This window comes from Bicyclus anynana, chromosome 17 (assembly GCF_947172395.1).
Source record: "Bicyclus anynana chromosome 17, ilBicAnyn1.1, whole genome shotgun sequence".
NCBI lineage: Eukaryota > Metazoa > Arthropoda > Insecta > Lepidoptera > Nymphalidae > Bicyclus > Bicyclus anynana.
Genome location: NC_069099.1, coordinates 7,179,586 through 7,206,475, shown reverse-complemented (window position 1 = coordinate 7,206,475; position 26,890 = coordinate 7,179,586). Strand labels below are relative to the sequence as shown.

The window sequence follows — 26,890 nt, the reverse complement described above, 5'->3', positions numbered from 1 at the left end:
AACACAACCTGACATTGTAGACAATATTTAATAAGCAACTAAATGAAATCAAGTCAAATTTCCACATTTGTCAGCCTCAGTTTTGATGCGCTAGTGCCCCATCTCTAGTATAAAATATCATTGAATATAGGTACATTTTAAGGTTATGTAAATAATACTTACAATTTTCTATGCATTACAAATTTTTAAACAGACAAACATGGTCTCCAAAATGCGATTCAAACACATTTTTGTAACACAAACTATCACATCACTTGCCATTTTTGTGTCACACGCATCAACATGGCCTACTAGATTTCACTCAACATTACATCTTTAAAGTACGAGTCACTTATTATATTATTAACACGGTAAAAATAATATTTTTGACATAATTGTAAAATGCACTATTGTATGCAAAGATTGAAACCAATACATTGAACACAAAATGTATCCTATTGGAGATAAGAAACTTGCGTTTTTATTAAGAAATGTTATCAAGGGTATTGTATGAGATACAAGATGTTTACAATATGTGATTCATTAGCTTATTAATAAATTATAGTAAGTAACTCAAGTTGTATCGACTCTGTGGCGTTCTTGTCAACTGACTTGTGTCCTAAAGAATGGAAAAAAAAATAGAATTGATAGGCAATATCCTAAACTGACAAAGGATTAAGATAAATATAGATCAGATACAATATATTTTAACGGTGATAACTGATTTAGTACGACAGACTGTCTGTCTTAGACTTTACATTTGAGAAATAATTTAAAGTAAAAATATCATAAATTGTTACATGAATATCAATGACAATTATTTTTTTTTATTCTTTACGAGTTTGATTACCTTTGACTACAATCTCACCTGATGGTAAGTGATGATGCAATCTATGATAGAAGCGGGCTAAACTGTTAGGAGTAGGATAAAAATCCACACCCCTTCTGGTTTCTACACAACATCGTACCGGAATGCTAAATCGCTTGGCGGTACATCTTTGCGGACCAATTAAGAAAACCAGGACCTCCATTTTGTAAATCTACTTTTCCATTTTGTATACCACTGCGCTGCAGAGGCCGTCAAGATGTACAGTGATTTAAGCTTTAGCAATACTTTTCATACTTACTACAAATGAAATGTATAGATAAAGACCATTTCAAAAACAATATCACTCCACTTCCTAATACAATCACATTATAGATATTTAACAAAGTGCACAATCACATTTATTTTAATTTCACATCTGTAATTTTTGCATCAATTTATATGTTAATTTACATTTCACACTAACCAACACTGCACTATTGACCATTGACAAGTCTAAATGTATTACAAACTTTATTACTCAGACAGGAAAGAAAAGCATGACATAGAAACATTGATCTCCTATTAAAAAGTGGATGCACAATCAGCAACCAAAAAACGTCCCCACTCAATGAGTGCCAAACACAACTTCTTGGCACTCAATTCAAGTACTCGCATTTGCAAATTAAACCTTAAACTCAATGCTTAAGGTTGAATTGGCTCTGAATTTGGGATTTTATTGAATATTGTGCTACATTTAAAGGCCTTTAGGTATAATTTTCTTTACCAATAATTCTAAAACTGTCAAAGCAAAATTTTTAAGTGAAATTTTCTACATGATTGTGCATCCTTTTAAGAGGTCAATGCATAGAAAAGAAGAAAAGCATTATAAAAGTGTGCAAAGGTTTTACACATCTCAATAATGAATTGGACTTTTGCTAGACTTCATTAGATGATAGAAAGTACTTTTAGACCTGTCAATCTATTGTGTGATGTTATTGTGCCACAAAAAACTAACAAAACACAACACTACCAACACAAAGTAAACATTTGACTGACACAAAAAAACAAAATGAGCATTGATATTAAATATTGATATTAATCATTGCAATTTTGATAAGTGTAAGCCCCCAATAATAAAATATTGTTAGATTAGACAATCATCACTAAAAATCTAATTAACATAATAAATTTTTTGACCTATATTATTTTTAACAGTGTAAAAGGAACACTCTTTTTTTATAATTAAATTTGTCAGATTGTTGCTTTAAAAGTATCTATTAAAATCCAATCATAGGATTACTCTATAAAAAAAACATGTTTTTGGAAAATTTTAATACTAAAAAATACCAAATTAAGCATTTTGAAATGAAAAAATACAAGTAACAAAACATTTATTCAGCAAAGGAAGAGTCATCATTAAAAGATTAATTATTTGCATAAAGTCATCATCAAATCTATACTGTTCATGAACAAACATGACAATGACATTCATTTTTAACATTCTCAAAAAGAGCAAGGATTTTTTTGTTTCTATGATTGGATATAAGTGATCGGTTTGGCAGATGGAAATCTATGATTGAAAATAAGAGATAGAATGACATTAAAAGAATAAAAAAATTAAATAAAATAAAAATTTAAAGAATCATACTAAACATGGTAATGTTATCAAAGACTATCTGCTTGTTTTGGATATGTAAACAATTGGAAATATTTTCAACAACAAAATATTTCAATTATAGAATAGTTTTATAAATAATAATTAAGTGTTACTAAACAATAAGGTGAATTACAAATTATTCAGAATTTAACATGATTCATTGAATAGCTTTGTCAACAATAGTTTACATAAACAATACATGTCAGACATAATTAATTGGAAATTTAGTTTTCATTATTTTAGTTACAGTATTTTCCTACACTAGGGAGGAACGGCCGGGCATTTTACCCAAGCAAAAAAAACGCGCACTTTATTGTATAGGGGTTATGATTTTGTATTTTTCATATATAAAAAATTCAAAATGTAAATAGAAGGGGCGAAGGGTTCGAAAATGTACATCGATTTTCACGCGGACGAAGTCGCGGGCATCTGCTAGTGAAAAATAATACATAAGCAATATCAAATATTGTGAAACCAACAGGAATAGAACCTGCATCTCTCTTGCTAACTGCTGGTCTGAGTTTGGTTGATTTACTCATCAGTACCAAATTGTGTATGCTATTACGATTCAAATAGCTATGTCGGCTGTGATGCCATCTAGTATTAAGTTGGCAAGTTATTATCTGCATGAAGTTTTATCTACTAAAACAGAGCTAAAATCTGGGGTCACAATAATCGAGGAGATGTAGGTCAGGAAAATTTTTCATATTATATGTATAGACAATTAGAAATTTGTAGTTACAGGTCTCATGTTTTTTCCAATAGCTACGATGAGGCCACTACAATTCGTTTCATGTAGGATGGTGCGAGTGACAGTTCATTTCACTCTTGAAAGTTTACTCTAGTTTACACTATACCTGCCTGTCTTGATGAGTACTGTTTACCAACAAAGAAATTAGAAATGAAGGTAGAAATCGCAAGTCATTTCATAACTTATTGATTTTACATTATGTATGGTTTGTTTATAAAATGTTATACAAAGTATAATAACCATATCTAATTATTTTAAACTTATTAATCAAATTTATTTTCATTAATTTAATTTTATTTTATTTTCATTATTTTAAGAACAAGTTAATTATAATTATTATAAGGTATGAAATGACTAGTGATTTATACCCTCATTTTTATTTTGTTTGTTGGTAATCAGTATTCATTAAGAATGGCTGTAGTATAGTTTAGTTTCACAATAATAGTATGTATTATGAACGTCATACAGGCGACTGTCACCTTACCCATGCTATATATCTCAAAAACACTTTTGTATTGAACTTGACATACATGATGACTGCCATGATTAACTATACTCAGAGGCACAATTATCCGCACACTTTAATATGACATGAGTATATTTAAGTGGGTGGATAATTGTGCCTCTGAGTATATTATTTATCAATGATGTTTCTACCTATAATAGAAGATCTACAATCTGTTAAGGTCACAATAGCTCACGAGACATGGGTCCTTCCTGTTGACACAGTAATTTGTTATATAATTTATCAAAAATTAAAAAAAATTGAGTTAGTTTTATTTTATTAATATTAGTACATTTAATACTAGTCAAATTACTTAATCCCTTTATGACATGCATTGTATTGTCAAAGTGAAACAATAATTTAAGCTATTTAATTATGAAAAATAATTATTATAGGTAAAATGTTAGTAGCATTATTTTTAAAGTGTTAACAGCAATGTATTTAATTTTAATTTTTGTTATTTCTTGTGTTATAGGGACTGCTCAAATTAAGTGCTCACTATAAAATTAATATGGTTGATAATACATTCTTAAATTAATTATTAAGACAATTCATTGTTCTGTGTATCATATGTAATTTTTTGAATAATCTATAGCTTTTAAACTATATAACAAGATTATTTAAAAGCAATCATTTATTTGTTAAATATTAGTGTGCCCTTTAAAATAAAAAAATGTACATAAAAAACTCAAAAATAAAAATTTTGGTTACATCAAAAATATACAGTGTGTGAATTAGCATTTCCCAAAACTCTTAGGTTAGGTTAGGTCTTTCTTTAACAAAAACTAATTACAAATGTCCAAGGAACATGTGTTCTAAAATGAACATTTTCAAAAGTAAACAATTTCTTAAATTGTGTCCAATGTACCAATTCCTATATTTTAAAGAAATTGAGTACTGTTAGCAAAATAAGGTTTGTAGTACCTCAAAAATATGGTCTGTTTTACTTTGAATTAATTGACTTGCTGATATATTGTGTTACACTTTGTTACATAAAAGCATGGGTTATATGAATACTCAGAATTATTTGATTTTTTTTAAAAACATACTTTTTTTAGTTAATAAAATATTTGTTATGCAGTTATTAATTAGATCCTATAAGTAGTCCCACCAACATTTTAAAGTTATGGGAAATAATACAAAACACCCTGTATAGATAACATACAGATGGTCCAAGTTATTTATAGTGGTTATTTGTCCAGTGTCCCCCATTAACCTAAAAATTGGTGTAAAGCATCATCTGTGTACAAAGCATTTTTGCATAGTTCCCACCAGTTTGTGTGACATTTTATTTTAGAATAAAGTACAATTAATATTCTACTTAAAATATTATATATTATTAGTTATATTATAATAATTAAAATAATATAATATAAATAAGCAATAATAATTAAAAGTAAAGGTTTATGCACTGTTACAATTCTGTTAGCTATTGTAGATGAGTTTTATAATATAAAATAAATATAATATTATATTCATATTGTCTACTTTACCTTTTCTTTTATCTATTTCAACATTTTTACTGTCATCTATACTAATATATTAGAGGAAAAAATTATAGTGTTATAGGGGGTGTTTAAAATATTTTACCACTAAAAAGCCATATTGTTTGTGATTGTCATAGGCTTTATTTTATCTCTGTATTTTCACAGGAACAGGGACTACTTGTGTGAAACTGTGGAGCATTAGCTAGTTTGAAAATAAACTGAATGTGTTTCATATGTGCCTGTTAATCAACCAACCATGTTTAAATAATAGTTTATTACTACTCTGAAATTTAATAGCATTTTTAAAGCAATATAAAACAATGATTTTTTTATAAAAATGACAATGATCTTCCAATCAATCTAGAATAATATGAAATATAGCTTATTGACCACTACCAGACCAATTTCTAAGATGTAGTGTGAAGTGAAGAAAAAGACATATTGTCCACTAGTGGTGAAGTATTAACAGTGCTCTCTTTCATCCCAATACAGTAAAAGGGAATATTTTCAATTCTGCTGCTTTCAAATCTTTCTCTCATCTAGATATATTGTGGTGTACATTTTAAGTCCGTAGTGATCAGTTCGTAGCCTTGTGGCATGTTGATTATCTTTCTACAAACAACACTTTGTAAACTAAAAACAATTATGGAATTGACAGACCCGATCAAAAACTTGATCATGAATATCATTCACATACATTTATTAGTTTACAAAGCATTAGCGTTTGTAGAAAGAGAATTGACATGCCACATTGCTACAGGCCCTGTCTTTTGTATTCTTTTATCAACTATTAGATGTATTGTAATAAATCAATTAAATAAAAAGATTCCTAACGAAAACCCTCAAATACATGTGTACATAGACATACAGGTTTAGAACATTACAACTTACACAACATCTAAATTAATAAAATAAATAGTGAGAAAACTAAACAGTATCTAGTAATTTTAACGTTTCTCGAGCCTTAGTTATAGCAAACTGACAGAATTTAAATCTATAATATGTGTAATATAAGTTGATTACTAATCTATTATACATAGCTCTGTTATCAATGGAAGAGGCAACATATATTGCTAAAGACAGTCTAGATACTGCGGCATGTTAGCTATGGGTCTACACATGTTACTGATAGATATTCAAAGGCGATCTTACGTGGAAGTTCTTTTGTCGTCGCTCTGACGTTCCTTGTCCTTGTTACCGTCACGCTTATTCATAATACTAGTGAATGCAGGCTAAGCCCGGCCCTCCTGATCACTCCCAGTGCCCACCGACAGTCGGGGCCGCACCGCACAGCAGTCCATGTCACCACAGCCGTCGGCCGCCGCTCTGCCACCTCGCCATGCCACACAACACACCACCAATCCACACACCACACTAAACAACAATAATATCCTTTTTTTTCTCGTTTTCAATACACTACACTATACTTTTTTTTTGTAATTTATCTCAAAATCATTTTCACTGCAACGACAGATGTTTCGGCGACTCGCGAAATGACTAACGGGAAATCTTCGAGGACTTTCAAGTAATTGATTGCTGTACTTTTACAACTGATAATGACTATTGATAATTCAGATACAATTAATCTGTAAAAGGAGCACGATTAATGTATGATTCGCTGTGCCAATGTTATGTTCACTGAACAGTAACAACAAGCTTACGGTGTGGTGGTAGGAAATTTTAATGTGTAACTATGCGATTTAGTCAAAGGGCGTGATATATTTCATATAAATTTACTAACATCTATAATACAAGTGAAACAACAATCGGAAAAACCTAACAATTGACAGCTCTTCTACGATGTGGGAAGTCAACCCAAATAAAATCAGTCGGCGCTAATCGCAATGTAACAGATATGTGTATTGTATGGATTCCTTCAGTTAACTTCACAACACTTTAAACGATTATACAGAAAGCAGATACAAACACAGTACGCAATTTATGATCAGCTCCACAACGTCGCCGAAACATCAAATGGACATTTGTCCTGATAAAAAGTTTAGGTTTTGTAATGGCCACCAATGGTACACTTTAGTCACTTCTATAACTGTAATTTGTGAATCTTGTTTTTCTACAGTTCCATATATAGAATTTAATTATCTAAAACTTTACCTAAATATATACCATGTAACGACAAAATTTCATAATTAAAAAATGTTATTTCAAAGAATAATCACTGAAATATCGCCATTCGGCGCATGCGCAAACTTGCAGCAGGATGTGTTGCTATATAAAAAAAATAATTACTTTTTTTATTTATTTCAAAAGCGAAAATGAATATATGCCATTTTTACTATATTGATAAATAAACTGCGTATGTTTAAAAAAAAATTATAATAGAGTCAAATGAGTAATTTGCTAATCAGGTTAATAGTATTGAAGTTCATTTAGTTTCTTGAATTATGAAAATTAAAATCTTGCAACATCTTTTTTTTTTAATAACGGTTTGTATAGGTCAGCAAACCAGTCTTTTCGACAGACTTTTTAATCTGTGAGTTTTAGGCTCATTCAAAATAAGATAAAAATAATTTATAAACATGTTATATTTATTTTGTGATTATTTTCTCCATACATTTAATTTAGCTACTAATTTCAACTCCAAGCAGTTATTAAACATTCATAGTTCAGTAGTGGTTCATTATTTATCCTCTTTGCCTCCAGTCAGTTAGCACTGTTAAAAATATTTATCGTCTGACCTACAATTTTGTTTTTATTTACTTAATAATTTACAGGAACATTTTATCGTTTTCTCGCAAGAACTACTTGGGATGTTAAAAATGTTACAGCATACACCTATACAATGCAACAAAACTTATATTTGTCTACACCGTTTATCTGCTAGAGAAAATATTCTCGTATTCTCCGATTGTAGTAGATTGCTCATATCCAAATAAATATTATGTTTTAAAAACTTCAATATAAACAGAGACAATACCGGAAAATCTTTAGATCAAAAGAGTCACATTTCTATTTCTCTTCTGTATCCGAATTTTCCACCACTATTTTGTAAGTAACGGATGTGACATCACACAAAACGGGCAAAATGGCGGGAGTTTAAACTGATGGACATATTGGCTTTGATGGATGACTATTTCGGGATTTAATACTAATACTTTTTTGACGTCCTCCGTGGCGCAGTGGTATGCACGGTGGATTTACAAGACGGAGGTCCTGGGTTCGAGCCCCAGCTGGGCCGATTGAGGTTTTCTTAATAATTGGTCCAGGTTTGGCTGGTGGGAGGCTTCGGCCGTGGCTAGTTACTACGCTCGACAAAGATGTACCGGCAAGCGATTTAGCGTTCCGATACGATGTCGTGTAGAAACCGAAAGGAGTGTGGATTTCATCCTACCCCTAACCGATTTAGCTCGCTTTCATCATAGATTGCATTATCACTTACCACCAGGTAAACTTGTTTTCTGTATCGTTGACAGTATTGCAGGAAAAAAGAAAAACAAGAAAAATATTCAATTCGGTAAAACTGTTTTAGATTTACTTAGACTAAATAAAGCAATCCGTTTTTTTTTTAAATAAAAACTCAAAGTACCTACGAGCTCGCAGTAGTAGAGTATTAAGTATTTGTGGTGGAACTTGTCCAGGGAATTACTATTGTCACCACCATGCTTGTTTCGGCCACCATTCTGCTGCAACTTTCAGTTTTCTGGTATGAAGGGTATGGTTCTGTATTTATTTTAAACAAAGAAAATGTATGCAGGTAGCGTGGCCAGGCGTCCGGATAAAGACGGACATAGGTAGGGTTTGATTGCGTGTCCGGCCAAAACAAACGGTGTCCGGCTTGTCCGGGTTATGTTAGGCTTTTTGGTTTCTACATTTCGCATTAGTTAAAATTAGTGTTTAAGAAAAAATTTAATATGTTGATTAATGTTTAAGTATCTAGAATTTAATTTTGACTGATGACTATTTGACTGGTTAATAATAAAGTACATAAGTAGGTACCTGAGGCTGATTTGGCATTCGATTTTATTTATTACTAGCGGATGCGCTCGACTTTGTACGCCTTTAGACCTCTTAAATCCAGCCCTTACAGTAGTATCACTGTAAAAATTAAGTAGGTACCTAACTTCTCCCGTTTTCCCTTCACTGTTCTGCTCCTATTGATCGTAGCGTGATGAAAAGTATAAGTTTCGTTAAATTCCGTCGAGTAGTTTTTGTTTCTTTAGCATACAGACAGGCAGACAGACAAAAATTTTACTGATTGCATTTTTGGCATCAGTATCGATTACTTATCACCGTCAGATAGTTATTTTGGATATATATTTCATGTACAGAATTGACCTTTCTACAGATTTATTATATGTAGCATAGATCCTAGTAAGTATAGATTTCACTTGAATTTAACGATACGAACGAGATTTATGATAATAAATGCAAAAAAGCTTGATTTTGCGTACAGAGCCAAAATCCTCAATAATGTAGGGTGTCCGGCCTTTTTACCCAAATGTCCGGCCAAACTGGCTGGTCTGTCCGGATATTAGGTTTGCCGACCTGGTAACTATTTAGGTTGCCATTTCGAGCATATAAAGCTTAACAGCTTTTTCAGTATCTAGGTACTGTCTGGCGTGTACTCGTTTTCAACAAGGGTAAGCACAATACGTAAAAATTATACAAAAGAAAATTCCTTCTCCATGCTTTGTCCTCAGTGTAGGCATAAACAAGAATTTTTGAAACTTGAAGAGCTTTAAACGCAGCCGATAAAGCCTATTTCTGTTCCTGGATATAGATATGAAATCTGACTGATCCGATGGGCGTAGATTCGAATTCAGTCCAGGGCATGTACCTCCAACTTTTCAGCTATATAATATGTAGGTATTATAAGAAATTAAATTGCTTTAAACGGTAGAGGAGAAACGTCGTGAAGGAACCATGCATACCTGAGAATTTTTTTAATTCTCCATGTGTGTGAAGTCATAACATACCATTAGGTAATAATTTATATTAAACATTTTAGCAAAAAACCGGAGGAGTTTTTTACACATGACCTTCTTCAGTATGAAGAGGAAACTAGTGTTCAACAGTAAGCCGAATATGTTAATGATCATAGCTTAAAAAATCGTAAAAAAAAGATCGTAAAAAAAATTATACAAATCAGTGTCTTCGAGTAATTAGGAACATACATACATCAAAAAAAAAAGTGTGCTCGACAGCATAGATAACTTAAGCCTGCTGCCGTTAGCGGGAGAGAAAGGGAAGTCAGACAGAGAGTCAGCTAAAATAGAGATATTATTTAGGGTAGGCAGAGCATTCCGTCTCTATGAAGTGCACGCCGGCACAATGGAGCAGTTCAGATGAATCACTAAAATTACAAAACAACTCTTGCGACGAATGTAAACGCAATGATATGCCACCAAGTGACCAAACCAAGGTCCCAGTGTTCGCGGACGCGCGCCGCTCTCTTGACGTATTGCTATCATTCTGTATATTATTATTATTATTATTTATCAGTGAACACAACCGGACTGAGTGTTACAACAACACAACGTAAGTTGTACTAACATACATTATTGTAAGCTAATTTTTTACTATGACCGGTGATAACCTTTCATTGTAATACAATGTTTGTATCGTTGGGAAAATTCTATTTGCGGCTGTATTTTTTTACCTTATTGTTCAATTACTCGGGAATTTGCGCATTTATTTTTATCAAAATAATAGTTTTACTAATACAGTGATCTGTGTTAAAGACTATATAATAATTTATAGTCTTTAGAGTTCGATGTTGTGTGCTGTTTGTAATGTTAAATATTATGATCTCCAAGGTGGAATCGATTAAAGTATAAATGGCATCAGCTGTGAAGGTTTAGATTACTTATTGAAGAAGGCTGCTCGTATGTTGTCGGATTAAATGACGTAGACATTCGCGGCGTTACATGATAAGTGTTATTAGCTTGGTACCTAGGTATTAAGTGGTAATCCATTGGTATAAATATTGGTATTAAATATACAAGATGGTTCCATTTTTGATAGATATGACTGTATTACGAGTACATACGAGTCCCAGCTACTTACTAAAAGTTAATAATAATTATCTTCCTAATAATTTTTAATACAGTTAGGTACCTAATACATTCATAATAAGTTTTAATACAGGTAGGTACGCGTAGACTAAGCCGATTTTAATGAAACTACTGATGCTAAAATTTAAATAAAAAATTAGGAATCTGTCTATTATTCGAAATAGGTAGATAGGTCAGTAGGTATATGAACTTTTTTGCAATCCCAAGCTTAGTTAAATATGGCGTTTAGCTAAATGTAAACCTTTGTTGTTTGTATGTAAACCTATGTTTACCTTTATCAAACAGAATTTCATGAATATTGTAAGTTACAATGAATTATAGCTTGGCAACTTCGTTCGTAACACTCCCGATGGTCCGCGCGGGCCGGGGGCGTGTAGTGATGAATGAAAAACCCACGATTGATGCACCTTGCACTGATGCACTTCCCCGCACGCTCGATTTCACACCCGCGCAGTTATTTCCCCCGTCGCCCGCATATCATGGGAGCATCGTCAACGATTTTGCCAGACTCAATGTTATAAGATAGAGAATAATACTCGTATTTATTAAAACACAAAAGGTACAACTTAACTATTCAAATAGTATCTATAACATAGTACCTACATTAAAATAAATTAACCCAATCTAGAAAATTAAAATAAATTAAAACTGATACTTAAAAATACTTATCAAAATTTGCCACCCTTGATGTGCCCATCATGCAGTCAGCATTCCCGCGGTGAATTGCGATTCTTTTTATTTTTTTCAATGAAACTACATAACAAGGAAAATATAAATTCTTGCTTATTAGTCATAATAGGTATTCTACGAATTTTCATGTGCCATGGTGGATAGTTTTATAACCAAGAGTTAAAGGTTCCTCGTTAATGTTGTCATCATATTTTTATTATTAAGACGCTTGCCAGATAAAAGTCCTGGGTTCTAAGCGATAAGGCCGACTTTAAAAGTAATTGTGTTTTAAAATCACTTAGGAAAAATGCTATAGATATGTAATAACTATAAGCTTAGGCCGTAAACTTAGCCGTGACAGCTCAGTGGATATGGCCTCTGCCTCCGATTCCGGAGGGTGTGGGTTCGAATCCTGTCCGGGGCATGCACCTCTAACTTTTCAGTTGTGTGCATTAAAAAAAATTAAATATCACGTGTCTCAAACGGGGAAGAAATACATCGTGAGTAAACCTGTTACACCAGAGAATTTTCTTAATTCTCTACGTGTGTGAAGTCTGCCAATCCGCATTGGGCCAGCGTGGTGGACTATTGGCCTAACCCCTCTCATTCTGAAAGGAGACTCGAACTCATCAGTGAGCCGAAAATGCGTAATTAATGATGATGATGATAAACTTAGGCAACTCTTGAGACTGCAATATGAATTTGTTGGTACCCCATACAACACCAGAAATATTACCTCTATATATCGAAATAATATTAATATAGATTTTGATATAGATTAATATAGAAAAGAATGGCTGATTACTTGCAAAAGTCGGTTACACCACAGTGGTTACACCCAAAGAACAATAAGAAAGAAAGAACATTTATTTAAAAAATACCGAAAATTAAAAAAAGTCATAGATAGCATAATTACGCAGCATCTTAATAAAGATCTGTTTTATGGCTTCACTAGCTGCTCGTTACACCATAAATAATATCTTAAAACAGATTGAAATGATTTAGATATAACTAGCAGACGTCCCTCGGTTTTACCCACGTAGTTCACGTTCTCGCAGGAATACGGGAGCACAATATGCCACTCGCAATGGCTTTCTATTGGTACACAAAATGCATTACAACATCGGTTCAATAGATCCTTAGATTACCCACTATGACCTCACAAACTTTACCTCTATATAATAATTGTTTAGTATAGATAATAGGTTTGGCATTGGCACAGAGGTAGACCAACTCCCCGACCTAAGTCCTTGGGTCCTGGAATATTGGGTTCCAAAGTAACTTACCACATAAGCTACTTTTTATCCCGATATTCTCATAGGACCATATTCTCAGGAAAGAAACACTATCTTATAATTAGCAGATTGGCCCAAATATATTGTGTAATTAATTGGCCCTTGGTGGGAATGGGGAGGGAGGGAGCCCTCAAAAACTATGACTTGACGTATACTGCGCTGGAGGACGACAAATAAAGTTCAATACAAATTGGAATGGTCTTGAAAGTACGATTTCGTAATTAATTTTTGTGGGTAAGCCATCTTGGAACCAGTTTTTCATAACCGGTATTATGGCATTAACCCACATTAAGCGGTTACCTATCGATTGTTTTGATGGTTTTTATGTAGTTTGCGCTAATGAAGTCATACGCTCTTATTAGTACTAGCTAAATGTTTAAAATTAATGTCTAAATGATAGTTTTAACTAAGATAATATAGATATATAGTGACACCACAGGTAAACACAGCCACGCAGCGAATATTTCAAAAATTGTGCTACACTTAACACAAACTCTATTGTAGTGCCCAGACCACTTAGGGAAGTCAAACACCAAAAGTAGTCTAAGCATCAGATCTCCAATATATCATATTTGGCACAACCTTGAAAAAGGTTGCTTGGTTGATAAAAAAAATCTAAACACACAGTTACGAATTTATTGGTGTCTCATCTCCTTAAGTTCAGTCTCGATTATTATCGTTAAAATTTGAGAGTGATCATTACAAAAACCAACCATCCGCCAACCCTCCTTGCGCCGTGGTGGGTCTAAGCTGCAAATCTCTTCTCCTTTATGGAAGTAGGCCAACTGGCCTATTTACTAATTCGGTCTTTATTAAAATAGATCAACAAATCAACTGGTAATTGTCATCTACCTACTGTATGATATCCACGAAGTAGTACACAAAATCTCAATTTCGTGTATGACAACTAACCTAAGTCAAAGTTTATGAATTAGCCTGCTGCAGCTGGCTTCACTATTTTGGTCTTTATTATCAACCTTCTCGTATCGTATTAAAATAAATATCAAATCCATTGACAAAATGTCATCTACTTAACTGTTTAATATCCACCAATAAGCACCGGATCACATTTGTTTTTGTTACTATGCATAATCTCAATTTTGTATATGTAATAACTAGCATACGTCAAAGATAGTGCCTGCTGGTCATTATCATTAGCATCTGAGAGTGATTGATCATTATAAAAACCAAACATCCGCCAACCCGCATCCGAGCAGCGTAGTAAGCTGCAAATTTCCTTTCATACATAAGGATAATAATGAATATTGTTTTCTAATATAGGCGTCTATAGTGCTCTAGAATTATGAGCTACTGATTTAAAATGAAAAATCCATAAAACCAGTTGAGTCGTAGCAGAAGCCTGCGATCACAAACATTGTAAACGACATTTTTATATTGATTGTCGACTCTGCTAAGCGGCATGTCAGAGGCCAGGCCCTAAGAAAATGATCCTAGATACGCCAATGTTCTAGGATCAATTTGGAGGCCAAGTAGGTATCTATTTGGCCTCCAGATTGCCACAGGCTGCATCACCGTTACTTGTGTTTATAATCTCACGTTTTTCTCACGCTCTTATCGTCGTTCAGATTGCGTGATAAGCAAATCCGTTGACTCGAGATCGGAATGTAATTGTTCTGTTCTCTGTACTCTTCGAGGTTTGTTTATTTAATTTTATTTTCTTTTATCAATCAATATACTTATTACCTAATACCATATACCTACCAAAGTCATCGACATAGCTCAATAAGTCGCGAACCTGAAGAGCCGATAGACGTTAAGGTAGGGTCCCAAGGTGCTGGAATGGACCCCGCACTATAAAGCGCAGTGTTGGTGGACCCCCAATACGTTGACTGACGACATCTAGTGAGTGGTAGGGATTCGTTAGATGCAGGCGACTCAGGATCGTGATGTTTGGATATCCGTACAAATTGCCTATGTCCATAGGCGGTTATGACATATACCTAGCTACTCTCCATACTTCTTCTTCTTCCTTCGGCGCTGCAACCCTTTGTGGGTCTTGGCCTGCTCAACCACTTTTTTTGTTTGTTCTTCTTATTTTTTTTCCCTTTGTTGTTTGTTGTATATTGAATGGTTAGTCCATCAGGGTTTAGTGTACAAATATTTTATGTATCTTTAAGTATTGAGCAAGTGGAGGCTATGCTTGAGTTGATGTAGATGTAGAGCTTGATAGAGTCGATTTCGAAGCCTTGAAAGAGTCATAACCTAGCTAATTAAAATTGATTTCAAAACTTATGTTATTATGTATGTTTTACTTGTTTATCGTAATTTGCACGATACTAAAACACTAACGATCTTTTTTAAAATGTTTGTCTGCCTGTTTACCGGGCAAACCGATTTTAATGGGACTTTCACTCGATGATAAAATTACTGAGCAACATGTAGGATACATAAATTCCGGAAAAAACATCGAGTCATATGTGTGACAAACCGAAGTCCAAGCGGACAGATGGGTGGAAGTGGCGTTCGCTAATCTATACTAATTTTATAAAAAGGAAAGATTTGTTTGTCTGTTTGCATTGAATGACCTCCGAAATTTTGAATCGATTTGAAAAATTCTTTCACTGTTTGGAAACTACACTATCCCCGAGTGCTGGCTATACGTGATGTCCTTATTCCTACGGGAACGAAAACTACGCGGGTAAAATCCCGGGGCTTTGCTAGTTGATTTATAAAAATATTCGAGGGCTACGTCATAGGTATCCTACTAATACTATAAACGCGAAAGTGTGTATGTTTGTTACCTACTCTTTAACGCCGATACCACTGAAGTGAAATTTAGCTGTAGCGAGGATGGCGAAAGTGGGAGCCACACTTAGAAGTGTCGTACACTCATACATTTGTATAAATTAAAACTATTATTTTATAAGATGCTTGTAAAGAATATATTGAGATTATACAGAACGGGAATCAAGATTACTTGTATACTTAGCATAATAAAATTGTTCTACTTGTTGCCTGAGACCGAAACGCCTTGTCGTATTTATGAAGCAATCACGCAGTTGTATGTCAGCGGCGGTGTTTTTCAGTATAAAATTCATATTTATTCGTATACATAGATAGGGTACCTTCTAATTTTAAGGTGTATCTTTTTTCTCCCTGCTTTCCAAGTTTGGTTACCATTTGCTTTTTTCTTAGTTAATTCACGATTGACAACTATTAATGGGTTTCCATTATGTACGCTACTTCTATCTGCTAGTCCCAAAATACATGCAACCTCGCCATTCTCCTTTGGAATGGAAATAGATTTTACTCTGGATTAACACATGGGCTACTTTTCATCCCGGAAAATCCATGATTCCCGTGGGATTTGTGAATTACACGCTGACGAAGTCGCGGGCGTCCGCTAGTTTTCCTATAAACTTATAATGGCCACTTAAGATACAAATAGATAATTGTTTGCGTAATCGGTAACGACAACAATAAATCATCTGTCCGTTCGTATTAAACCGGAAAAGAATCATAAATTACATCTAATTTACTCTAGCAGTCAACCGCGACTTCGTTCCTAGGTATTTATAACCCTATAATTTTTATTTTTCGTGTCATCTTAAGTAATAGGTAACATTGGTATGAAAAAACCGGCCAAGTCCACATATTTAATGACGGACGGACGGACGGGTAGATGGACCGTTTGTGGGGTAATACCACAAACTTTACCTCTTTAGGGGTACCACTGGAAAGCCACGTTATTTATGAGTGTCATAGGCTATATTTAATCCCTGTAGGCCGTACGGGAACTACGCAGATGAAACCACGGGGAGTCTGTTACTCATCCATATTTCTTCACCTAAACTTAATTCGTTTGAACAATATGTTATACTATTTTGTAATGAAATACCTATCTAAGTTGATCATAATAATAATCAAAGTTAATAATCGCTTCTATTATAAACACGGCATCACATAATTATAGTGTTTATCCTGACCTACAGTAATAATGAATATTATTAAAGTAATTGATTTCTCATTGACTATTTCAGATCCTCTCAACATGTCTAAAACAGTAACGGAGGAGCAATCAAAATGTGTCCAGCAATTGAGAGAATGGGTAAACAAACAGCCACATTTACCAAAAACTATAGGTAAGTTTAATTTTTAATTTAGAGCCGTGATAGCCCAGTGGATATGACCTCTGCCTCCGATTCCGGAGGGTGTGCATGCACCTCCAACTTTTCAGTTGTGTGCATTTTAAGAAATTATATATCACGTGTCTCAAACGGTGAAGGAAAACATCGTGAGGAAACAGATACCAGATAATTTTCTTAATTCTTTGCGTGTTTGAAGTCGGCCAATCCGCATTGGGCCAGCGTGGTGGACTATTGGCCTGTTCCCTCTCGTTGTGAGAGGAGACTCGAGCTCAGCAGTGAGTCGAATATGGGTTGATAACGATGAAGTTTAATTTATTTGTAAAGAGTTATATATCAAGAATACCATAATTCCGCAGGGTAATTAACCATTGGACAAAGATTATTTATTTATTAATTCTATTAGATATGCCACTAGCGCGTCGGCACTGAGGCGATCAAAAGTGGCTAATTGTCTTAATTTCGTTTAGACGCATAGTAGACAACGAAAGTTATTTAAACTCCCTATTATCATCCCTTAAAGGGATCGCTATACGTTTCCAGTGACCTTGATATACCTTGATACCTAATTAAAAAATGTTTACCAAGCTCCGTTGTATTCTTATCGTAAAAATTTCACACTCGCACTGTTTTTACCACATTCACTGTTATCACCAAAAATCATTGTTAGTTGTAACTCTAATATGTAGGTATTGAGATAAGCTGATATCGCGAAAATTATACTTGCAATATCTACATAGGTAGATACGACAGTGGTGTACACAAGGTTTTGAACTAGAGTAAGCATTAGGTACACACGAAAATTTTAAAAAAGTTTTACCGTGACCACAAAGCTTTTGACGGTCTCCGTGGCGCAGTGGTATGCGCGGTGGATGTACAAAACGGAGGTCCTGGGTCCCGGCTGAGTCGATTGAGATTTTCTTAATTAGTCCAGGTCTGGCTGGTGGGAGGCTTCGGTCGTGGCTAGTTACCACCCTACCGACAAAGACGTACCGCCAAGCGATTTAGCGTTCCGGTACGATGTCGTGTAGAAGCCGAAAAGGGGTGTGGATTTTCATCCTCCTCCTAACAAGTTAGCCCACTTCCATCTATCTAGACTGCATCATCACTTACCATCAGGTGAGATTGTAGTCAAGGGCTAACTTGTAATGTATAAAAAAAACAAAACGTTGTGAGCTAATTTTCCGCTCAGTGAGCGTTTTCGATCTTTGAGCGTAACATCTATACCAAAGTTAAGGGGTTTAGCTGTGAAAAGGTAACACACAGACAGATTTATAATATTGGTCCGGATTTTAATATTTTCTGACAGCTGTTTTCGGAATTTTCATGTCTTCGACCTTACTTAGTCCAATAAAATACCTAAAACAAATAAATGTATTTTGTATGTACCTATTTTTAAAATGACGAATCCCACCTATTGTTTTAAAGTTTTCCATGCTTATTTTTATTAGGTACTTACTCGTACTTAAAAATGCAATCTGCAATAATGCGTTTTTTTTGCAAGTGGGTACGTTTTTTATTGCCTAAAATAAATACGAGTAAAAGTAAAACAAAACAAACAACCTTGAACTGGTTACGGTTGTGACTACAAAATAGAAAATATTTTGATTTATTTAGTGATTAAATTAAACCTGCATCTATACTAAGTAATATTATAAAGCTGAAAAGTTTGTTTGTTTGAACGTGCTAATCTCAGGAACTACTGATTTGAAAAATTCTTTCAGTGTTAGATAGCGGATTGGCAGACGTCACACACGAAGGGAATTAAGATAATTCTCTGGTATGCAGGTTTCCTCACGATGTTTTCCTTCACCGATTGAGACACGTGATATTCAATTTCTTAAAATACACACAACTGAAAAGTTGGAGGTGCATGCCCCGGACCGGATTCGAACCCACACCCTCCGGAATTGGAGGCAGAGGTCATATCCACTGGGCTATCACGGCTCCCACCTGCACATGCCTGTAGCGCTAACAGCCTGTACATCCGATAAAACTGATCGTGTGTTGGTCGCGATTGGCATGACGTCATGCATATCGCGACCAACACACGATCAGTTTTATCGGCTGTCAAGCCATCATCGCGGAATACATAGTTCCCGCGGGATTAGTGGAAAACTTTATTTCCATAAACGGCGTTATGAATAAACTTGTGTCTGACTTGTAGATTAGTAGACAGTATATTTTGTTTTTCAGATGATAAATTCCTACTGCGATTTGCCCACAGTTGCTACTACGACATGGAGAAAGCAAAAACCACTATTAATACATTTTTCGCAGTGAGATCAAATTGCACAGACCTTCTGACGAAGCGTGATCCTCAGTCGCCACATATGCAAAAGATTCTAAAAATCATGTAAGGACATTTCTTCTTTATAATTATAACCTAATGCCATAAAACGACAATGTGCATGACATCATGGCGATCGCGATCAACACACGATCAGTTTTATCACACGTTAAGTCGTTAACGCTGTAAGCATGTGAGATTACTAATTGTCAGTGGTTGACATTATATGGACAATAATGTTAATTGCGAGGTGGTTGCGAGTATCGTTTTTTTTCTGGTGGTATGCCTAATGCTTATAGCTTGGCAAGTTCGTTGATGACACTCCCATGATACGCGGGCAACGGGCGGGAACGACTGCGCGGGTGTGAAGTCGAGCGCGCGGAACAGAGGGAAGAACTGCGCGGGTATAAAATAGTGCGCGCGGGGCATCGCTACCCCCTCCCGGCCCGCACGGACCGGGGGGAGTGTTACAAACGAATCATCATCATCGTTATCAGCCGATGGACGTCCACTGCTAAACATAGGCCTCTGGTATAGACTTCCAAACACCCGGTCTCGAGTCGCCAGCATCCAGCGGCTTCCTGTAACCCACTCCATGTCTTCGGTCTATCTAAAAATCATCCAACCAACATTGAGTTTTCCGGTGCGGGGTCGCCATTCCAGCACTTTGGGACTCCAACGTCCATTGGCTCTTCGAGCTATGTGCCCTGCCTATTGCCACTTTTATTTCGTAACTTGCTGAACTATGTCGGTGACAAATAAAAACGATATGTCCGATTTTGATGAAACTTTGGTGAGTTATTCAGCGATAAAAAATACGTGTAGCACTCGGGGACTTCCGCGGTAAAGCATAGCATTTTTTATCAACGTATGGAATTATATTTATTTATTTATACAGTATTTTTTTAGAAAATTAATAAATAAATAAAAATAAAACACAAAATGTATTTACGTTGAGCTGGAATCGAACTTTGGTTTAAGTTTGCCCCTTACTCACACCACTCGTCCAGTTGAGTCGATATTAAATCGTCGAAACTTGATGCACGGCTTGGGTGTTAGGTTTATTTTCGTTACGGAATTTCTTGTTTCCATCGCCACGCTCAAAGCCCGCCATAAAAGCTATACAATAGCTTAAAATTATATAAAAAAACATTTCTGTGCATTGCAATCGGAAATAAGTATCCAGGCTGTCCTTCGATTTTATATGAATGAGGTAATTTATCTCAGAACAACACTGACGCAAAATATTTGTTTTTACAGAATTAATACAATATTTACAGTAAAATATTCAATACTACATAATTGTTTAACATTATTATATCTACATATTCAAGGTTAATTGCTTATTTTTACACAATATTATAGTTTTTATGATTAATAATATTTTGGTACCGGATACTTCCACGTGGTTCAGTAGTTGACTTCAAAGCGCCTTTGGATCCATAGTCCTGAACTTCTGAGTCAGTCTGAGAAATGATAAGCTATTATCTCTTCCAAGAAATTGGCAGTTCCCCGAAGTTAGAAATATGGTGGAAGCTCATCAGCCCCTGTAGCCAAGTGGCACGTCGATTCTCTTTCTACGATCGCTAACGCTTCGAAAACTAGAAAAATGTATGGAAATGACATTAACTATCGACAGGTCATGTGATCAAGATCTGTCATTCCCATACATTTTTTTAGTTTTCGACTAAAGAATTGTATGGGAATATGGAAATATCGACGTACCACTTGGCTAGAGGGGCAGGTTAACGAGACTGATAGTACTTTGAGCAGCATCTGAAAAACCAAATCTCTACGAGGAAGGCGGGCTATCGCTGACATTAAAAAAGGCAGCATAAGTTTGCCAACCAGCATTGTGACAGAGAGGTGAAACCAAAGTCCCTCTCTCATATCTTCTTCTTCTGGTAGTGCCATCTCCTATCGGAGGTCAGCAATCACTAAGGCTTATTTCACTTTGTTCACTGCTGCCCGAAAGAGTGATCTGGTACTCATATTAAACCATTGGCGTAAGTTCTTGAGCCAAGATGTACGTCTACGACCAGGCCTTCGTTTCCCCTTCGTTTCTCTCATATAGTCAACATAAATTAATCTATGTTTTCGTTACCAGCAATCTCGGCACCTATACGACATCGGACCAGAGATGTCTGTTCCTGTGGCAAATAAATGACCCAGGGCTGGAGAACTACGACTACACCCTCGACGCCAAGCTGTTCTTCCTCAGTACCGATGCCCGGTTCCTCGACAGTGATGTTCTGCATGAAGCTGACATTGTCCTGATGGATGTGAAGGATATCTCTCTCAAGTTCCTGACAAAAATGAACGTGTCTGTAGCGAGGAAGCTGTCGAAGTATCAGGAGGTAAAGACATTACTTTCTTTTTTTAAACGCTGTAAATTAGTTTTACTTGTAACTATGTATGTAAGAAAATCTTGGAATCTCAATTGGATCTGTCATGTCCTGTTAGTTTTCAAAGCGTTAGCGTTTGTAGAAAGAGAATCGACGTGCCGTTAACTAGAATCTCTATTAAGTAAATAAAATTTGAGAAATCAAGTTAATCTGTCACATTCTTAATTTTTTATTCAGGAGGCGATCCCTATTCGGTTGAAACAGGTGCACGTTGTCAACGCTCCGCCATTTATAGACAAGATCTATGGAGTCCTGAAGCCTTTTATGAAAAAAGAAATAACTGAGCTGGTAAATATCTTATACCATTCATTTCTATTATCTATAACGAGGATGTCTACATCCTCCTGACAATTCTATGTGGTGTATACATATAAGATACTGATTGAGTTTTTCTTCTAAGAAATTTTCAGTTAAAATTCACAGCCCGGAGTCGGAAAGTTGGTGATGTTTACACCCCTTTACCATTTTGCCTTTGCTCCCGGTGATTATCATTGGGGTTTTTAAAATCCCAAACTCAAACAAAATTGAACCACTATCGGTCCTATCATCGGCCCACAAAACCCATATTGTTTACGTCTACAATATGGGTAGATACCCATATTGTAGACGTAAAGAATCCTGTGATTTTGTGAGTGAATAGACATCTTTTAGGCAAGCGCATTCCTCCATAGGCTGCATCATCGCTTACCATCAGGCATGATTGCAGCTAAGCGCTTGCTTAAGCAAAAAAACATCATCTATTTGAAATAGTTAGAAAATAAACATCCTGAGATATTAACAAAACTACCATGATTTACAGATACATTTCCATCCGCCAAACTCTGAATCTTTGTATAAATATATAAAGAAGGAAGACCTGCCTGAAGACTATGGTGGCACTCGTCCTTCTATGGCTGAAATTACGGAGGACACCATCCAACTAATAATGAGGCTAAGGTAAATATAACTGTTATCAGACTTCTGTAGTAAAAGTAAATGTTGGTCCAGAAGATTTTGAGATTACAATAGTTTTCATTAATTTTGCTTTAAATTATGGTACTAGAGACTTCGTCCGCCCTCAGAACTCCTTAATCCAGCTGTGTCACAAAATTCCTTCTTGGCGGAAGTCTACTAACTATAAACTACTTTCCTGCCTCGTCTACCTATATTTGTTTGGATTTGTTGTTGTTGAAGAGTGTCATATTATATGCTTTTTTCATGTAATTTTTAAATTATAGAAAACCAAAAGCTCGTTTTTTACCGTTTGCTTAAAGTACCAAACTCTGTAATACGCTATTGCATCTGTCGAAAACTAATGTTTATAAAGTTTCAAAATGAAAGATTTGTTTGTGTTGAAAATATAGTATTTTTGCGTATTATGTATCTTCAATAGTATATAGTATCTACGCAGACCCAAAATATAGTACAATACTATATAATATTATAGTACAGTTGGCAAATCTAATTCTGTGCCATCGGTCACATCCATATCTTTGATATCTGTTAATCGTTTGTTTTGGCTCGAATTGTCAAAAACTATCTAAAAACATTTTTTTTATGTATTCACGTGTCAATAAAATATGATACTTTAACATATTAAGACCATTTTAAAAAGTGTCAACTAGCCTATTATCGTTAATAAGTCAAGCATTAGCACCTTATGCCTACCAACCTGCATTGCAGCAGCTTATTGGGCTTGAATTCCACTTTTAAAATTTGCTGATAAGGTACTACTAAAATGATTTATTTTCATTACAGGGAAAACTTGATTGACGAAAATCTCTGGCGGGTCACAGACAAGAAGAATGATGCGTCTATTGACGTTGGATCCTTCCGAACACTTGCTATAGATTAACATTTGTTTTATAAGAATAATTAATAGTATAATTTTATATTTTTTATCATAACAGCAGTACGTATACCAAAACGAACCTTATTCTTGCACTAGCGGACGCCCGCGATTTCGTCCGCCCTTAAACCTCTTTAATCCAGCCCTTACAGTAATATCGCTGTAAAAATGGAGTAACTTCTCCATTTTTCCCAATATTTCCCTTCACTGCGCTGCTCCTATTGATCGTAGCGTGATGAAAAGTACACTATAACCTGCCCAGGAGTATGAGGAATAATTGTATCAAGTTTCGTTAAAATCCGTCGAGTACTTTTTGTTTCTTTAACGAACATACAGACAGACAGACGAAAATTTTACTGATTGCATTTTTGGCATCAGTATCGATCACTAATATATTTCATGTACAGAATTCGCCTATCTACAGATTTATTTTAAGTATAGAAGTATAGATAAATAATGCCAAGGTGTCGAGGGTTCGATTGATTTTTATAGGTTAAGTCATTCGCACATAGGCTATAAGCCTCTGCTAGAAAGGAATGCTCCTAGCTCCTAAAGACTTTTATATTATTGCTATGTACCTAAATTGGAAGTTAGGTACTGAATAAGATGACCAATATACAATATACAAACTATATTTTTATAAATATTAAACGTTATTAGTGTGTGTTTGTTAAAATATTATATTTATGTAAAAATATATGTGATATTTACGTAATAAGTGCCTAGACAATACATATCTTTACCTAACGTACCAATAAAATAAAATAATAATTTCTTTGATAATTCTAATTAAATACATACATGTTTACATATACGTCGTATATGTACTACATATACGAAACATATGTACTACATATACGACACATATGTCGTATATGTACACATGTATAATTTTTATAAAATTTAATTAAAACATTTTTTATTACAAAGACATTATGATTATACGTAACATATATATTTAACATCCTTTAGAATTTTATTTAGCTAGATTAATTTAATAAAATATTTTATTTTTAATAACTGTATGCCAGAAATGACCAGATTAATATCAGCAATAGAATAAATAAATAAATAATGATTGATCTGATTGATATATGTTTTATGACAAGTATTACTTTATTACGTGCTGTTTTGTTTTTTTATGTTATTATGTTGTGTTATGTTCCTACAGACAGCAAATAGATAAGAAGGAATGAAAATATATTCTACATCTACCTACTCTCAAATCGTTGTGCATGGCTAAATTATGATATAACGGACCTACCTACTTAGGAAAGCAAACGTTGATTCTATAGTCTGCTTCATTGATGACACTCCCATGATATGCAGGCGACGGGGGGAAAAACTGCGCGGGTGTGAAAGCGTGCGTGCGGGGAAGTGAGGTGCATCAGTCGTGGGATTTTCATTCATCACTACACGCCCCCCGGGCCGCGTGGACCATCGGGAGTGTAACGAACGAAGTTGTCAAGCTATAATGGATCCCTTATGTATATTATAATATTGGCTGCATTCCACTAACCGACCACGACAACCCACCTCCAGGGGCCACCTTTAGGGGGCTTACTACAAACCTTTTACAAAACCCATCATGATATTTATCCATCCATCTTACTTAATGGCATAAATAATGTTACCTCAGTGTGATACAAATTGAGTAAATGAAATGGTCAATGACGTCTAAAATCGCTATAATGACCCTCAGGTTACAAAATGACGAACCATTATGGACTCGCTACGAGTTTAAGATTGTGGTAAAGATCCAAATGGGTCCTAGTGAGCCGTTTGTGAGCGAAATTAGTGACGTCATTGGTGACGTTTACATCGTGACCACATTCACAACGACCGTGGTCGTTTTGTGGACCGGCTGTAGGAGTATTTTGAAGGTTCTGCGTGGTTCTGGTCACTTAGTGGAACCACAGAATAAACAATAGTACAAGGGAGGTAGCCATATTACATTAAACAATATGCTTGTTAACACCAATGTTAACACAATAAATCCTTCGTAATTATGTAAGTTTTGTGCGCTATATTACTACATGACAGGGTTATTAATATATTATTTTTTTATTTTTAAATGTTAAAAAAGATATATGTAATGTAATTCAATTCAATTCTTCTTTATGGCATTTGTGCCAACTGGGCACTGTTTATCTCGCCAGTGTCGAGTAGATGGAGGAGGCACGATGGAGATTGTTCGGTGAAGCCTGACAAGTATATGTAATTGCATATAAAAAGTTACTATTATGACAATTTAGCTTTCTATTGTTTTCATTAAAGGATGATGCGGGTGACAGATGACAGATCGCTGGATATTTCGTATTATACAATAAATAGAATATTATGTAACTAGACTAGGTGCTGTGAGGTCCTGAGTGTGCAAAATTCGAAGACCGCACTGTGTTTACAGTTTTGACCCCAGAAAGAATGAACCAACAAACCTAGCAACATGCAGAATCGTAATCTGCATGATTTTCTGAGTCCAAGCCTGTAAACAGACCAGTCACCTGCACCGTCCTTCATTGAACCCAGTGGCGTTCATAAGGTTTGTAACTAGGGTATGCACTATAAGTCGTCGTCGTCATCAACCCATATTCGGCTCACTGCTGAGCTCGAGTCTCCTCTCAGATTGAGAGGGATAAGGCCAATAGTCCACCACGCTGGCCCAATGCGGATTGGCAGACTTCACACACGCAGAGAATTAAGATAATTCTCTGGTATGCAGGTTTCCTCACGATGTTTTCCTTCACCGATTGAGACACGTGATATTTAATTTCTTAAAATGCACACAACTGAAAAGTTGGAGGTGCATGCCCCGGACTGGATTCGAACCCACACCCTCCGGAATCGGAGGCAGAGGTCATATCCACTGGGCTGTCACGGCTCCTTACACTATAAGTAAAAACTGGAAAATTGCTTGTCGAATTATGTATTCTTTGACCCAACATAGGTATAGGTAGGTATCAAATTGTCCACCAGTAACTTTACATATAATTATTGTAAGCTCTAGCTATTTATATTAATTTTCATTAATATAATTAGCTAAAGTGCTATTGTCAACTTATACTTATTCGGCTCACT

General features: G+C 35.1%; 2 protein-coding genes across 13 annotated transcripts in view; one reads left to right on the top strand and one right to left on the bottom strand.

The window, feature by feature from the left end:
• Positions 1-7,418, bottom strand: part of LOC112055421 (casein kinase I) — an 82,363-nt gene extending 74,945 nt beyond the window's left edge. For 3 of the 12 annotated variants that reach the window (XM_052886617.1, XM_052886627.1, XM_052886630.1), the window contains exons 1-2: positions 7,122-7,407; positions 6,340-6,773 (exon numbers count right to left, since the gene is read on the bottom strand). In XM_052886617.1, the coding sequence (XP_052742577.1) occupies positions 6,340-6,401 (62 nt within the window). In that variant the 5' untranslated portion in view covers positions 6,402-6,773; positions 7,122-7,407. Of the gene's footprint in view, positions 1-6,339; positions 6,774-7,114 lie in introns of all 12 variants that reach the window. The other 9 variants (XM_052886623.1, XM_052886626.1, XM_052886618.1 and 6 more) reach the window with 9 other exon arrangements.
• A 3,105-nt stretch (positions 7,419-10,523) lies between these two features.
• Positions 10,524-26,382, top strand: LOC112055423 (alpha-tocopherol transfer protein-like). Its single transcript, XM_052886631.1, has 7 exons — positions 10,524-10,683; positions 17,185-17,286; positions 19,486-19,645; positions 21,687-21,936; positions 22,162-22,272; positions 22,784-22,920; positions 23,722-26,382. Exons 1-7 carry the CDS (start codon positions 10,539-10,541, stop codon positions 23,816-23,818), a joined length of 1,002 nt encoding a protein of 333 aa, XP_052742591.1. The 5' UTR covers positions 10,524-10,538; the 3' UTR covers positions 23,819-26,382.
• Positions 26,383-26,890: the final 508 nt, after the last annotated feature.